The 15,046-nt window shown below is 43.3% G+C and overlaps 1 protein-coding gene across 2 annotated transcripts in view; it reads left to right on the forward strand.

Moving 5' to 3' along the window:
- The window catches only part of TEAD1 (TEA domain transcription factor 1), a 243,943-nt gene that overhangs the window by 169,526 nt on the left and 59,371 nt on the right, over positions 1 to 15,046 (forward strand). The window contains exons 3-4 of one of the 2 annotated variants that reach the window (XM_069469584.1): positions 8,771 to 8,835; positions 11,372 to 11,434. In XM_069469584.1, coding sequence (XP_069325685.1) covers positions 8,771 to 8,835; positions 11,372 to 11,434 — 128 coding nt within the window. Of the gene's footprint in view, positions 1 to 8,770; positions 8,836 to 11,219; positions 11,283 to 11,371; positions 11,435 to 15,046 lie in introns of both variants that reach the window. The other variant, XM_069469583.1, reaches the window with a different exon arrangement.

The following is a 15,046-nucleotide window of genomic DNA, read 5'->3' on the forward strand; positions in this document are numbered from 1 at the left end:
CACTTGGTACTTGAGGATATGAAGGAAGAAATGATAGCTCCCAGAAGACATCAGGGAGGAAATGTTCCAGTTGGGGCTTAAAGGGATGAATAGGAGTTTGCAGGCAAAGGAGAAGAGATAAAATATTTAAGGACAGATGGTTGCACAAAATGATGGAGATGTGGAAAAGCATGACAATGGTTTGGGGAACTCTGTGAAGATCCATGTATTAGAATAGACGAGCCCTATACAGGAGTGGGCTGTTAGCCTTAGGTACCAGGCTAACAGTTTGTGTTTTCTTACAGTGGATGGGCACCTATTGATGTAGGAAGTCAATGTAATCAGATGTCGATGTGAAGGAAAAAGTGAATGCCCACAAGAGGAGTGGCAGAACTATCGGAACTGAACACTCCCTTTGAGAGCCTGCGGGTAGGGTGCTATTTAAGTCACAGTTGGGAGCAGCAAGTTCAAGTTCAAGTTCAATCCCATACACACCTTGAGCACATGGGATACCAAGATGCAGAAGACATGGACTGTATCTTTAAGAAACTTACAGTCCATTTGTTACACAGGGAACTCTGAACAGAGTCAGACTGTGGGCAGCGTCCCGATGCATGAAGAAGTAAAGAACTATGGGGACCAGCAAAGAATGGTGACTCTCATGCTACTTTCCTAATCAGAGTCAAGCCATCGTTCCCCTCATATACTAAGCTATTTGATTTTAACTCATGGTATCTTTGTTTCCCTTGGCGTTGTCATACTGTGATCTTTCCTAGTCACTGGTCTGTGAGGTTAGCTCCAGGCAGCTGGCTCCCTGGCTCACCGTTCTCCACACATTCCATGTGTAGTACATGTTTTAGGGACATTTCAGGTGAGGTTTCCTGGAAGAGACAACATCTGAGCTGGCCCTTGACAGATTTTGCTTGATGGTTTTAAGGGGTATTGCAGCTGTAAAGAAAACCTTAGCGTGGCAGGATGAGTTTAGGGAACTTGAGCCAGGTGTGTGTTTTGGTGGTGGTAAAATGGATCAAGGTGGTAGTCAGGGGGGTATCATGAAAAATAAGAGGCCGGATGGTGGGACAACATTGAACACCAGTTTGTTCCTTTAGACTGCAGGCAGTAGGGAGCCATGGAAGGTCTTGGAGCAGTAGAGTAGTTAACCAGAACTGTGTTTTAGGTAGCTGTGTATAGGAAGGATTAGAAAGAATAACAGCTAGAGGCATAGTTATGTATTATGGCTAGTCAAACTGTTCATTAGAGGATTAAAAAGGTGATTGTGTGGCATATCTTTATTGCCTTATAGGGAATGAGCCTGTAGAAAAATTTACTTCATTCATATTTCTTTTTCTTTTAGAAATAATTAAACAAAAAGAACTTCTGTCTAACATAGCTGTTGTATTCCCTACATAGCCTTAGACATTTTTACTTGCTGGTCTCTACTTGACCCCTGTAATCCAATGCAAATGTGTAGTTTGTAAGTTGTTCCTCTAAGATGAAGAACACAGTGTTTTATGGGGCCGTCGCTTGATAATGTTATCAACTGCCGTTGACTGATAGAAACTCCCAGGAAGGTGGGACTTGAGTTATTGGCAGACATTTTGCAGGGATGCGAAGTATAAATTCTGACTAACCAGGGGCTAACACAGCCTTCCTCTGTGTATTCTTTCTTCTAAAGCTGTTTTTTCATAAGCCCCTTGGTGAATGCAGACACATGTTGTCTCTGGGAGTTGCCACTGTTCATCTCCTGAATGCCATCAGCCCCTCTCGTGAACCTTTAGATTGGGAACATGCAGTACCAGCCCCTGACAACCCAGAACGGGCTGCCTGGCCCTTTCTGGTGATTTTTCCACATTGGTGCTGATTTTTGGTCAATGATTTATATTGAGGATTAACCAAGACACTGGTGTCTACACTTCCTCATTGGCAACAGTCTGGGGCTGGCTCAGGTGCTCTTTTTCATGAACCTTCCCTTCTGCCTAAGCTTAGCCTTGTGACCCCTGCCCTTCTTGTTCAGTCACTGACACCAGTGGTCCCCAGCCTTTTGGGCACCAGGGACCATTTTCATGGAAGACGATTTTTCCATGGACTGGGGAGGAGGGAGGATGGTTTGGGGATGATTCAAGCGCATTACATTGATTGTGCACTTTCTTTCTATTATTGTTATTACATTGTAATATATAATGAATTATACAACTCGCCATAGGTCAGGGAGCCCTGATTTACTCCATCAGTGTGTACTTACTGAGGACCTGCTGTATTCTCAGCACTGGGGCACAGTGATGAGCAAACCCAGCCTGTCTCTGTGCTCCTGTGGCGCTTCCTGTCTGGTAGCAGTTGGGGGTGGAGGGGGCAGGTGTCCATCGTGCAGTCATTCGTACAATGGAACACAGTTGCTGTGCTGCATGCTGCGAATGGGAGGTTTGGGGTCCCGTGAGAGCACTCTTTAGGGCAGTCTGGCCCCATTCTCATGGGTGAGGGTTCTTCCAAAGAGATGCAAGCTCCTCGAAGGCAGAGATGGTATCTTCTTACCCCCTGTAATTCTGGCACGTTGCTGTGTCCCATCAGCACACAGTCCAAATCTGACCAGTCTGACCAGTGGGTGTCTGGCCAGCTTCAATAGACCTCCTTCCTTCCCCGGTATTGCTGGGACAAGTTGCTGTGGCATCAATGTGGAAGAAAGGGTTAATGAATATTAGCTCCTCACAGATGAGTTAATACTACTCTGTACTGCCTTCTCTGGTGGTGTCCACGGTTATGCCCCCCCCCCCCAGACCCTCAGGAGGACAGATGGAGGGATTAGACATCCCCCTCTGCAGACCCTTCCCTAGCCAGCAACACTTGGTTCCCACAGGGTCCCCTTCGTTTATAATTTTTGGTTGTTGGCTTTCATATCCTAAGGTGTTTTTTGCTTTAGATGAACCCCAGCTGATAAAAATGGGTCCGATGGGTACAAAGTATTTCGGCGCCATCTTGCAGAGTCTTGCCTGAGAACGTTCCTTATAAACTGCCCTCTCTGTGCTCTGCGCTGCTGCTGGTGTGGGAGGCCAGAGCCGGGCCCCATGGTAGTGCCACCTCGCAAAGGCATCTTTCTTTGCTTCTTCACACCAGGTCATCCTTCCCTTTTTTTTTTTACTTTATGATCCAGTGTCAAACTGGATTATGGGAATACAGGAGCCTCCTTTCTGCTCTGAATAGTGACTCGGTCCACAAATGTTGAGCTGCTCTGGAAGGGGAGGCAGAGAAGAGATGCACGTTGTTGGTTCTTGTTACCAAGGACAATTTGGCTGCAACCATGACAGGTGCCGAAATGTACCAGCAAGAAAGCCCAGGTGAAGGGCTGTGGATGTTTAGGGAAGGGAAGGCTTGTGAAGAACGAGGCGTTTGGAAGATGGGCACGATCCACATATGCAGAAATGGGCAAGGACATTACAGGCCATGAGAGCAGTTGTGCACACAGGTGCAAAGTCCAACATGCTAACAGGGAACATTCTAGTAGTCTAATAGTACTGCTGGGCAGAGTTAGGGGTTGGGAGAGGATGTGAAAGACCCTAACACTGCAGCCGTCACACCAGTGTCTGTTTGATACAGCATTGGTCTAGCAAGCAGGAGAAGCTTGAGTTGCTTTCTGATTCTCATTCTTTTAATATGGAGAAAGGGAGTGGGGAATCCTCAGGTATCCCTCCTGGCAAAGGGAAGGCCAGCAGAGGTTTCCTCACTGAAGCCGCCTCCCCAAGCCCGGGGTGGTTCAGCCCTGCTTGGGTCTGAGTTTGCCGCAGGACCGGCTGCAGCCAGGGAAGAGGAGCAATCCATTTGTTGCTTCTTTCTTTGTGGCTCCCTGGCTCCATTCAATTACGAAGTGGCTCTTACACTGTTAAAGTGGAGTGTCTCTGGGCTACAATTTCTAGCCACAGACCCTGCATTTGCTGTGCCTCAAACATGACCTTGAGGCCACATCCCATTATACACACAGCCCACAACAACGTTAACCAGTCTTCTGTCTGGGTAAGGCAGGCACAGAGCAAGCTGCGAACTCGGTGTCTTTCTGCTGGAATCTCTCTCTAAGTTGCCCCTTTACCAGGAAATTTCATGGCAATCCAGGATGCGGGAGAAGCCGGTGATGGGCTCACTTTCAACTGTGTTATGTTATTCAGGAGAAAGGAAAAATAAAATAAAAACTAGATTACAGGGCCTGGTGAGGATCACAGTTAAAAGTGGCAGGTCAGGCTGTGTTTCCTTTTGCTGCCGCCTACGGCCTGTGGGAAAAGCAAGATATACAGAAGTGATACGTTGTACATTTCTAAAGGAAGTTTTGTGTTCCAGAGAGGCTTTTTATCTCTGATACCCCGACAGGTGGTGTGATATACGGCACAAAGGAAGATGCTCCCCAAATGACTGCAGGATGAGTTCAGGAAAGTAGCAATTAACTTTAATGTTAACCTTGTTGAAAAGTCATTTTTGTCACGTAACGTGACAAATGCACCACTGTGAGTGTGTGTATGTGAGAAGAATTAGATCAACAAAGGTTAACATTCCTAACACCCAACATCTGGATTGTGGCTGTGAAACAGGACTGTGCTGTGGAGACTGGGGACCCATGTCCAGTTATATCAGCAATGGTTAGTGCTACTTAGCTCCTGGTCCTTCATTAGGAAATTCTGTGCCATAGTAATGTGATTCAAATCCAGGACTGTAGACTGTATGAGCCCACCCCATTTGGAAGGCAGGGCTATAGAAACAGGGCTCAGGATGTCCTGTCAGGCTTCCTGACAAGACACCAGTGAGGATATCTATAGTATATACACAACCCCAAGCAGCCAAAAAGATAATTCCAAAATTTTTTGAAATGGCATACTTCTTTTCCTAATGTGTATTTATTTTAATTCTGGGAAGACTTAGAATTAAACAGAAAATTTTAATAGTATCAAAGCCATCACATTAATATTTTTGATTTAAAAGATAGATGTATATTTGATATTTCAAGTAATTATTTAAAATAATTTGACTTAGGTAACGTTAGCCTGTATTTCCAAATTAAAATGAATAATGAAGTAATAATTGATATACACTTTTAATTTGGGGGAGGATTGAAATCTTACCAGGTTTATAAGCAATATTAGAACATGTAAGAGAATTTATTTAGTTTCAAAGAGTTGTTTAAAGGAAGATTTTGTAAGTTAAAGTAGGCAATTCTAATAGTCTAAAGAATTAAATTATTATTATTTGTCACTTGAAAAATGGATGAAAAGAAGAACAGACTTTTGAAAGGTGATCCTGCACATTTGAAGAACAGGGACACGAGAGTTAAGATAAGCTTTCAATGAAATGATGACTAGAGCGTAGTGTTCAGCCCACAGTACTCAGTAAGGGCCTGGTGAAGTAGTCATTTTTAGAAATACAGTCATGTGTTGCTGAATGATGGAGATACATTCTGAGAAATGCATCGTTAGGCGATTTTGTCATTGTTTGGACATCATAGAATGTTACACAAACCTAGATGGAATAGCCCACTACCCACCTAGGGTATATGGTATGACTTACTGCCCTTAGCCTACAAACCTGTATAACATGTTACTGTACTGAAATCTGTGGGAGATTATAATACTATGGTAAGTATTTGTGTATCCAAACATAGAAAAGATACAGTAAAAATACCCCATTTTAATCTTACAGGATGACTGTCATATATATGGTTCATTGTTGACTGGAATATCATTATCCTATACCTAAATCAAAGTATGAGGTAACGGTGCTTAACTCCAAGGGATGCCCTGTGCAGAGACTGCAGGGTATATAGTCAAATGTGGCTGTCTCTGATGTTGATCTTATCCATTCAACCAAATGCCGAAAGAAATTGAAAATTAGTTCCATAGGTTATGTGTCACACTTACGAAGGTATTCTGTCACAGAAAGTAAGCAAGTTTGAGGGCAGGAGACGTTTTTGCCATCTGGACAAGGTTCAGAGGAAATTGTGTGTAATACGGAGCCCTAGACCTATTTCATCTGGGCCACTCAGACAGCCCTGAACAGGGTGCACCGTGAGGCCCTGAGCTGGAGGATGCTTAGCTTGTCTGCAGACATTGTCATTTCGGTCTGGCTTCTGGTAATTAGGTACTCCTGGCTAGGCTCTGCTATCAGCGAGCCTTTGAGACAAATTGCAAAATCTGTACAACCCTCTGAGAGATGGAGAAGTAGACCCGATGACACTACAGGGGATATTGGTAGTTCTCAAAAGTTTGAAAGAGAATGCTTAGAGAAGCAATCCTCAAAACTGAATTTAGAGGTCCTTTTCCTGTGGTAAGAGAGTTCGGTCACAGAATCGAGATCTGAGAAGACCCTGACAGGCTGAAGTGATAGGCTGAATCTAACAGGATGAAATGGAGCAGAGAGAAATTTAAGGTTCTGTATTTGTGTCTGAAAATCCCAACTATGCCTGAAAGACTGGAAACAGCAGTAGGGATTTATATGTGGATATGTCTGTAGCCTTGCTCTTGTTGACTTAAGAGGAACAAGAAGGATCTGGAGATGAAAGTTACAGGAAACCTCAAATAAGGAAGATCTTTATTTTTTTTGGAGACAGGGTCTCACTCTGTTCCCCAGGCTGAAGTGCAGTGGCATCATCATAACTTACAGCAACCTCAGACTCCTGGGCTCAAATGATCCTCCTGCTACAGCATTCCGAGTAGCTGGGACTACAGGCACGTACCACCATGCCCAGCTAAATTTTTTTTTTTTTACTTTTTGTAGAGACAGGGTCTCACTATGTTGCTCAGGCTGGTCGAACTCCTGACCTCAAGAGATCCACCTGCCTCAGCCTCCCAAAGTGCTAGGATTACAGGTGTGAGCTACCATGCCTGGCCAAGGAGGGTCTTTTTATTCTTCAGTATGTTTTAAGATAAAATGGGCTGCTTTGTTAATTCTAGAAATGCTGGCTTAGGCTGATGAGGAGTTAGACTTTCAGGAATGAGAATGGATGACCCAGAGGTACTTTTGTAGCCCCAGGATTTTGTGATTCCTTTGCTTTCTGTTGGTGACTGTGTCCTGCATTGTCCCAGCACTGACAGGTGATAGAGCTATGACTATAGGGAATATTTTAAGCAGCAATAAGAACATCTTTAGAGTTCTCAGACAAGACTTCCATAAGGACGGTTGCCAGTTCTTTACCAGGGGAGGTCTGGGAGATGTGGTCACTGACTTTCACCAAGGGCTGGGTTATTTCCTCATTCATTCATCCTCGGTGCCTCATTCATTCTCAGCAGGGTGCTGAGTGCTTGGGAGACATTGGGGAACAACACAGCGTTCTTGACTTCTGCAAGTATACAGTATGTCTGGGGAGAAGTAAGACCATGAACACAGATTGTACAACTAACTATGGTGTATATGATTACGGTTCGGCCACATACTAGGAAGGAGAAGTATAGGTTGTGCTGTCGTGGGAGTGTGGAGCAAAGCAACCAAACCTAGCTGAGTGATGAGAGAAGAGGGCCCTGAGGGTGTGATGTTAAAGTAGAGCCTTCAAGGAGAAGTAGGATCTGGCCCGGCAGTCTCAGGCTGGTGAAACACACGGGTGAATGCCACAGCAGCAGACTTGAGACTTGTTCTCGACCAAAAGGAGTTCTCCTTAGGATGGAGCTGATAGAAAGCCAGCCAAAAGTAGTAGTATGAAATGGAGGGTTTCCATTTACTGTTAGAGTATGTAAGAATATTTTCAATTCTTGGTGTTAGAGCAAGTTGAAGTCATCAATATGACCCGCTCAAAAGGATCCATGTCTTGTACAAGTGGGTTTTTATTTTATGTGGTATCTTAGGTACCACTTAGTTTCTGGGGATATATTTTCTTTCTCTCTCTCTCTCTTTTTTTTTTAATTGAGACAGGATCTCTGTTGCCTGGGCTAGAGTGTAGTGGCCTCATCACAGTTCACTGCAACCTCAAACTCCTGGGCTCAAGTGATCCTCCTGCTCCAGCCTCCCGAGTAGCTGGGACTGTAGGACATGCCACCACGCCCAGCTAATTTTTCTGGTTTTTGTAGAGACCGGGTCTCACCTCTCCTCTGAACTCCTAGCCTCAAGCAATCCTCCTGCCTCGGCCTCCCAAAGTGCCAGGATTATAGGTGTGTGCCACCACGCCTGGCTAATATTTTCTTATTATATTATAATTCTTCGAAGTCAGGTTGTCTGAGACTGACTTCTCAGTTTCCCAATGGTGCAGGTACGGAAGGTTGGTTGAGTCATTTCTTTCACTGATGTGATTTGTGCATAGTCAGTCACTGGTGCGTAGTACCGTGGGAGGAGGGGTGTCTGCTTCTTACCGCTGTAGGGCTTCCTTGGCTGTAGCAGTTCATTCTCTTGTGGCTATAATGATTCTAACTATAGTTAACCATATGTGAGTAGAAACTGAATGAGAAGGAAAATGAATATGAAAAACAAAAGACTAAAACAGAACAGTTTGTTTTCTCCCAGACTAATCCTTCTTTGTATTATATTAATATTTGTTGCTTATATGAGTGACCACCCATTTAGGTACCGGCATGCAAATGACAAGGCACATTTTAAAAAGATACATTTCTATTCTCAATTGCTGGTCTAAGTTCCAAATTAAATGCCCTTCATCTTAATTTTTCCTAGTAAACATTTTTGCAAACAATTGTGCTGTTCTATTTTTCTAGCATTAATAAACTCATAGCTGCAATTTAAAATTTTTTGATTCTGAACTCTATTTCCAGCTTTCAGAGACCCCCCCCCTTTTTTTTTTCTTTACATTACCCACCTTATTGTAAATTCTTCTTTCTTTCAGGTAGGAATGAATTGATAGCCAGATACATCAAACTCAGGACAGGGAAGACGCGGACCAGAAAACAGGTAAAATATACCACCTGGAAATTGTGCATGTCACCGAATGGCCCAAGGAGGCATTTTGGCTGCAGTGGCTGGCTGTGCTTTGGCTCCTAGGAGCCCCCAATTTGAGTTCCCTGTAAGGACGTCAGTGTTGTAGGTGTTTTAAATTGGCTCAGTTTTCACTGTTCATCATTTCAGTGACCCTTTATTATGTGGTCTTCCAAGTTCTTGTTATACTCATATGGGAAAGTTTCACTGCTAAGGACAGTGTATGAGCTGCTCCTGTGCCATATTTCACAACTGACATGTCTTTCCCAAAATGTGCATCTGCAAACATTGCAAAAATGGCAGGTGCGAATACACTTGTAAGTTATGAAATTTTGAGATTTTGTGCATAGTAATGGAACGATTACATATTAGTCATCGTTTCACTGAAAAAGTGATGCTAGCAGCCTTGGGTATTGGCCTGAATATGATGTTAAATGATGTGCGTCCAGGGAACTGTTGCTTCTTAAGCGATGGCTTTTTGTCAGTAGCTGCTGTGACTGAAATGAAATTACAACTTCAGTACCTCCTTGCAGAGCCTTATCAGAAATCCTCTGCCCTTTGTCAAGGCTCTGCCTTCCCTCATTCTTTCAGATGCAAAGCAGCCCAAATCTCTGACATGACCCAGTTTAGCACGGGATTGGATGAGAAATTAGTTAGTGTTTAACTAAAAAAGAAAAGGAAAAAAAAAAAAACCTCATGGGTGAGTTGTTAATAGAAAAAAAAAATTATTTTTTAATGTTGATTTGTGCTGAATGATATGGCACGGTCCTTGAAAACTGCAGTCAAACCAAAAGGCAAGCCAAACTGTGGTCTCATTTAGACTGAGCAGCAGATTTCAGTTCTCTTCCCGGTGAGGAATTGTTTTCATGAGTGTTTATAATGGGGAGAGGCTTTTCCCCAGGAATGCTACATGTGCCACAGCCTGGGAGCCTCGCTGCTGAGTCAGCACAAAGGGAAGTGGCCTCCTGCCAGTGCGCAGAGGCAGGGCATTGTCTGCTTGGGGGATGCTCCCCCCGCCACCCTCCCCCCAAACAGTGGCCCTCATCAAGTCAGAGAATCACATAAGAACAAAATTCGGGTGAAAACAAGCAACAGCAGGAGCCAGATGGAGGGGTGAAGAGGATGGGGGAGTTTCTGCTTCTCCGTACTTTAAAAAAAAAAAGTACAAAAGCAAATTGGAAAAAGAATAGTTGGAACTCAGAGACAAAGTTAAAGATAAAAGGATCTTTTATTATCATAAATCCTGTTTTTAGAGTCGCTAGAGAATTTGAAATGAGGTAATGGCCACGCAGTCTGAGTCGTTGAACTTTTAAATGGAAGGTTCTAAATTCCTGGAACGGACGGATCTAATCCCTCCCATACTGAGAGTGCTGGACCTGGGCTGTCTGCTGGTCTGTGAGCTCTGGTCACTTGCCCGGTGACCCCTTCACTGGGGGACTCTTCTAAATTTAACCAAGTCCCACTGAAAGAGATGCAAATTTGTTTACCCAGTGGAATCATTGTGTTTCAGAAGCTGGGCTTGGCTACGGATCCACACCCCGGCATCCTAGGGATGTTTTTAGGCAGCAGTTGGTGATACCTCTCCAATGTGAATTTGTTGTTCAGCAAATCCGTGTGGTTTTCAACCCAGATTTTTAACAGGATGGCTGGCTGGCTGCATTCACACATTTCGCTTTGTAATAATATGCAAATCCATTTGGCGCCCAGTCAATACCCAAAAGAGTGGAAGGATTAAAGATATTTATAAGGGAAAAAAAAAAAAAAAAAAAAAGCTCTGCTAACTGGGTCTTTCCATTTCTCTTTGAGATCTAATTTACATGTCAGTATTATTTTAACATTTGCTACAGAATCCAGAGCTCTTAATGAGATCAGAATACAACCGACAGCTTCGGCTTTTTGATTCTGCAGCATGTGCTAATTTATGGAGAGTCTCTTCTAAATTGAGAAGGATTTTCCCTCCTGATACTGAGAAGCTATAAATATTTTCATTTACCTCTACCCCCACCTTTTTAATTTTAGAAAGAAAACAAGCCTACGCTCCCCCTCTCATCCCTCCCCAAATGAGTTTTTCCCAGTGCCCATTTCTCCCGAGTGGGGAAACTAAGACGAGCCTAAACTTTCAGCCTGAATCAGGTCACTGCAGTGATGACCCAGTATGAAAAGCTTAGAGCAGCGCTGGGGGCTTGTGTCTGGCTGGGACTGTGTATTCCTAACTGCAGAGCTTTGTTGAGATGCAAATAACCACCCCCTACCCCACCCCACCCCAAACCCTCCCAAGGAGTAGCGATTTTATATTTGATTTCCTTTTTTTGTTTTGTTTTGTTTTGTTTTGTTTCCCCTCATAAACCCGAACAATGTAGGTGTCTAGTCATATACAGGTCTTAGCAAGAAAGAAAGTTCGAGAAATTCAAGCCGCCATTAAGGTACGTCTGGCTTGCCCAGTTGTAGGGGGCTTTTCATCTCCATGGTTACAGGCTTTTCCTTTGTTTTCCTCCCTTCCCCTACCCTGCAGGTGTCTAGTCACATTCAGGTTCTTGCCAGAAGGAAATCTCGTGATTTTCATTCCAAGCTAAAGGTATGCGCTTTTCTGCTTTTTGGCTTGTGGTTGCTATGCATCTCACTTCCTGTTTTCCATGGTGACTGGTGAATGCCTGGTGCTGGGATTCTCGTAACCTAGTTTCCTTGCATGTGAGAGCTGTTTACATTTCTTTGTGTCTAATCTCTCTGTTTCTCTACTAGCCTCACATTAAACTCAATGTGTGCGTGTGTGTGTGTGTGTGTGTGTGTGTGTGTGCCTGCCTGTGTGTGTGTGTGTGTGTGTATGTATGTGTTCCTAATAACAATGCAAATGCAGCAGAGAGCTGGTCTTTGATAACTTTTCAGCACAGAAACATGATTTTGTTTTTAACCTTCAAATGTCCACCAAACAGCCCTGGGCTAGGAGAACTTAAGAAAAAAGTCCAGAGACACAAAATTGGTGTAGAAATTATTTAAAAAAAAATTATTTCCAGAATGGTCATGAAATTACTTTTTAAAAATATTGAGAAATTATCAAAATACGTCTTTTTCACGTATTTCTCTCCCACCACAGAGAATATTTTCAGCTAGATTTCTTCCACGTTGTTTAATATTGTTTTTTAAGTGAATGGCTCTCGTATTAAAAGAAATTTGATGAGTGGCCTTAAAAATAAAAAGATGTATCTTAGAGGTGGGAAATCTCTTGATCATACCCATATTTGTAATTTCATTTATACTTGAGTTTACTTAACAATTTTTTTTACACGTGCCTCATTTTTCATCTCTTAAAATATATTTCATAGCAAAAATGGAGGCATTGATAATTTCTTAAATACAAATTCTCCCTGCTTTCTCCCTTTCTAAAGTTTGCCATAAAACATACATGACTTTTATTTTTCTCCTATTTTAAAAAATGCAAAGAGATTATAGTTTGCATGGAGGAGGCTTAGTTTATAATAAAAATTAATTTTTAGTCCAAATTGTTGCCTTTCCCATCTACCTTTTTTTTGTTCTGTCCTGATATTTTTCTATCCATTAATTAAATTTGTATTTTTGTTCGAAAAAGAACAGTGTAATTTCACTACACTGGGTGGTGAATACTGGGACCCTGCCCAGAGTCCTTCAACTTTTTTGTGTGCACACAAGGCTGGCTGTGGAATAGGACTAGTGACTAGCAAGGAGCATTTGGTGTGCCCTCTGTAGTGGACAGCATGCTGGCTCGCTCGCACGTGTGGCTGATGGTGGCTGGCTTTTAGCTGCACTGGCTGAGCAGTTGGAAGACTAAGATAACCTCATAGATCTTGCTTTTTAACCGAAAGTGCAATACTCTCTATATGGATGTACCTACCCCAGTGTTTGCTCAAGTTCTGACTCTGTTTCTAGTTTCTCTGAGCTAACGAATTAATGATGTACAAAGAAGTTTACAGATATCAATTTTGTGTTTCCGTCGGCAATGTTATGAATTGCTCTCTTTCTGCACTGTCTGTGTGGTGCCTGTCAACTCACCGGGGCACGCAGCCCTGAACGAAAGCCCTGAGGAATGAATAAAACTCTCCTGTTCAGAAGGGATCCCTTGTGGGATATAGGAAGCGCTCTTTTTCTAACTTGGTGATTTGAAGAATGTTCTTCCATAGAAAACAAATTTTGCCGTTGCTTTACACATATACCTACGTACAAATGCACAGCTATATTTGTGTTCTTAAAAAATTAAAAAATAAAAATAAAAAAAGACGACTTTCCTCTCCACTTTCAGCCCTGGGGCACTCTCCTCTGGGGCAGGCACTAGGACGAGACGGAAACGGGCAGTAGGATAACAACTGGCTCAGCATTTAAGCTTCAAGAACCACCTTCATCTTATAGCCCCTGCCTTCTTCCCTACCACATTATTCTTGGAAAAATGGAATCCTGTGTTTTTGCATAAGCTAATACTAATTGAGTGTGCCAGGCATGGCGTTCCTCGTGGTGGACGGTTAGCCAACCCCCTATTCCGGGAGCTGGCCATTTAAATGGGAGCTGAAATAGAGGGCACTTGGGGGAAGTGTTAGCAGGAAGAGCCAAAGGGAAATGGAGAGGGAATTCCAGGGATGAGCCGCATGGAGAATGTACTTCTGAGTTTGGGCATGAGGACAGTAGTTACTGTAATGCAGAGCCTCTGGCATGTTCTCTCGTTAGGCTCACTACAAAGTGAGTTCCATTCTTCTGATACTGAGGAGTAATATTGAGGAAACTGGGGCTCAAAGAGTGTAACTGACTTAGCAAACGTCATTGAGCCTACCTAGTATGTGGTGAAGCCAAGATTTGAATTCAGATCTTTCTGAATCCTAAATTCATGCTCTTTCAGATAGGGTTTCATCAAGTGGAGGTGGGAGAAGGTTTTCAAGCAGAAGGCTTTATGTCAGCGCACTGTGCATAATTTGTCACCCCTCACATTATCTAGGAGCTGGCCATTCAGCCCTTGCTACCAGCCCTTCACTTAGCTTCACATTTTAACTTTGAGCCCTTGCTCAAAATGTGGACCTAATTTGGGATCCACACTGTGGTGGTCATCAGGAACTCAGGGTGACATGGTCCTGGCCACAGAGCTGCTTTGTCACCAGTGATGCTCTCCTTAACCTTTCTAGCCAGGCCTTACCCCAGGCTATGGACTCAGGTCTGTTGGTCTTGTAGGACAGGTGGGTCTTACTGCTCCATCCACCTTCTTCCTGTGCAGCTCTGGGGTCCACTAGCACGTTTGTGAGGAGGCAGGGACAGAGAACTTCACCAAAGTCATCGTAGGTTCAGGCTGATAGCCATGGTCCTCCTGGCCTCCCACACTAGCTAATGAGATAAGCTCGCAGCAGAAAGTTGAGGTCATCCCCCAAAACAATTGAAGCCCACTCTCTTGCATCCTTAGTAATGTCCTCTTTGGCTATTGTGTTGAATAAAGTTTGAAAAACCACCTGCTTTAAGCAGAAGGAAGAGGAGGTGACTACCTTTCACTCTGTCCCTCCCTGCCTCCGCAGGACGGCTCCTGTGTCCCATTTAAAGCTCATATTTCTAAGTTCTGTAGTTTCTAAGTTCTTCCTTGTTCCTGTGAAGAAAACAGACTCAGAGAATGGTCATTCTCATGTCATATTGACAGATGAGTCATCCCAGCTACAAAAGTCAGCCTCTTGAAAATCTTTTGGAATAAGTTCCAAAGGTCAGCTTTATGCTCCTACTAACTGCAGTGGTTCTCAAAGTGCTTATTTGAGGACCAGATCACCTCAAAAGTGTGTAGACTTTCATTTTATTTTAATTTTAGTAAAGAAAATTTGTGCTAGTGAAAGTTTAGGATTTCCACATAGATTTGAACTTGAAAAGCGCAAAAATGATTCCTTAATTGACTCCAGTAACTTTTCATCGAGAACCCAGTGTACTGTAGACTGTTCCGTAGATGTCGGGCATGTGGAGTTGAATAAGCAGGGTCTGTGTTCTTGGGGAACACTAAACTTTTCTGTAATTTTTCCAATAGGTCATCTGCAGCCAGGGGGCTCCGCAGTAGAAATTAAACAGGGTAGTGAAAGGAATGATTAATTCTGAGAATGAGAGAATTAAAGAAAGCTTCATGGAGGAGGTGCCCTTAAAACTGAGCATAGAGGGAGGCATGGAATTTCTGTAAGATGGAGGGTGTTAGGGGAACCTTGAAGAA

The sequence above is a fragment of the Eulemur rufifrons genome, chromosome 6 (assembly GCF_041146395.1).
Source record: "Eulemur rufifrons isolate Redbay chromosome 6, OSU_ERuf_1, whole genome shotgun sequence".
NCBI lineage: Eukaryota > Metazoa > Chordata > Mammalia > Primates > Lemuridae > Eulemur > Eulemur rufifrons.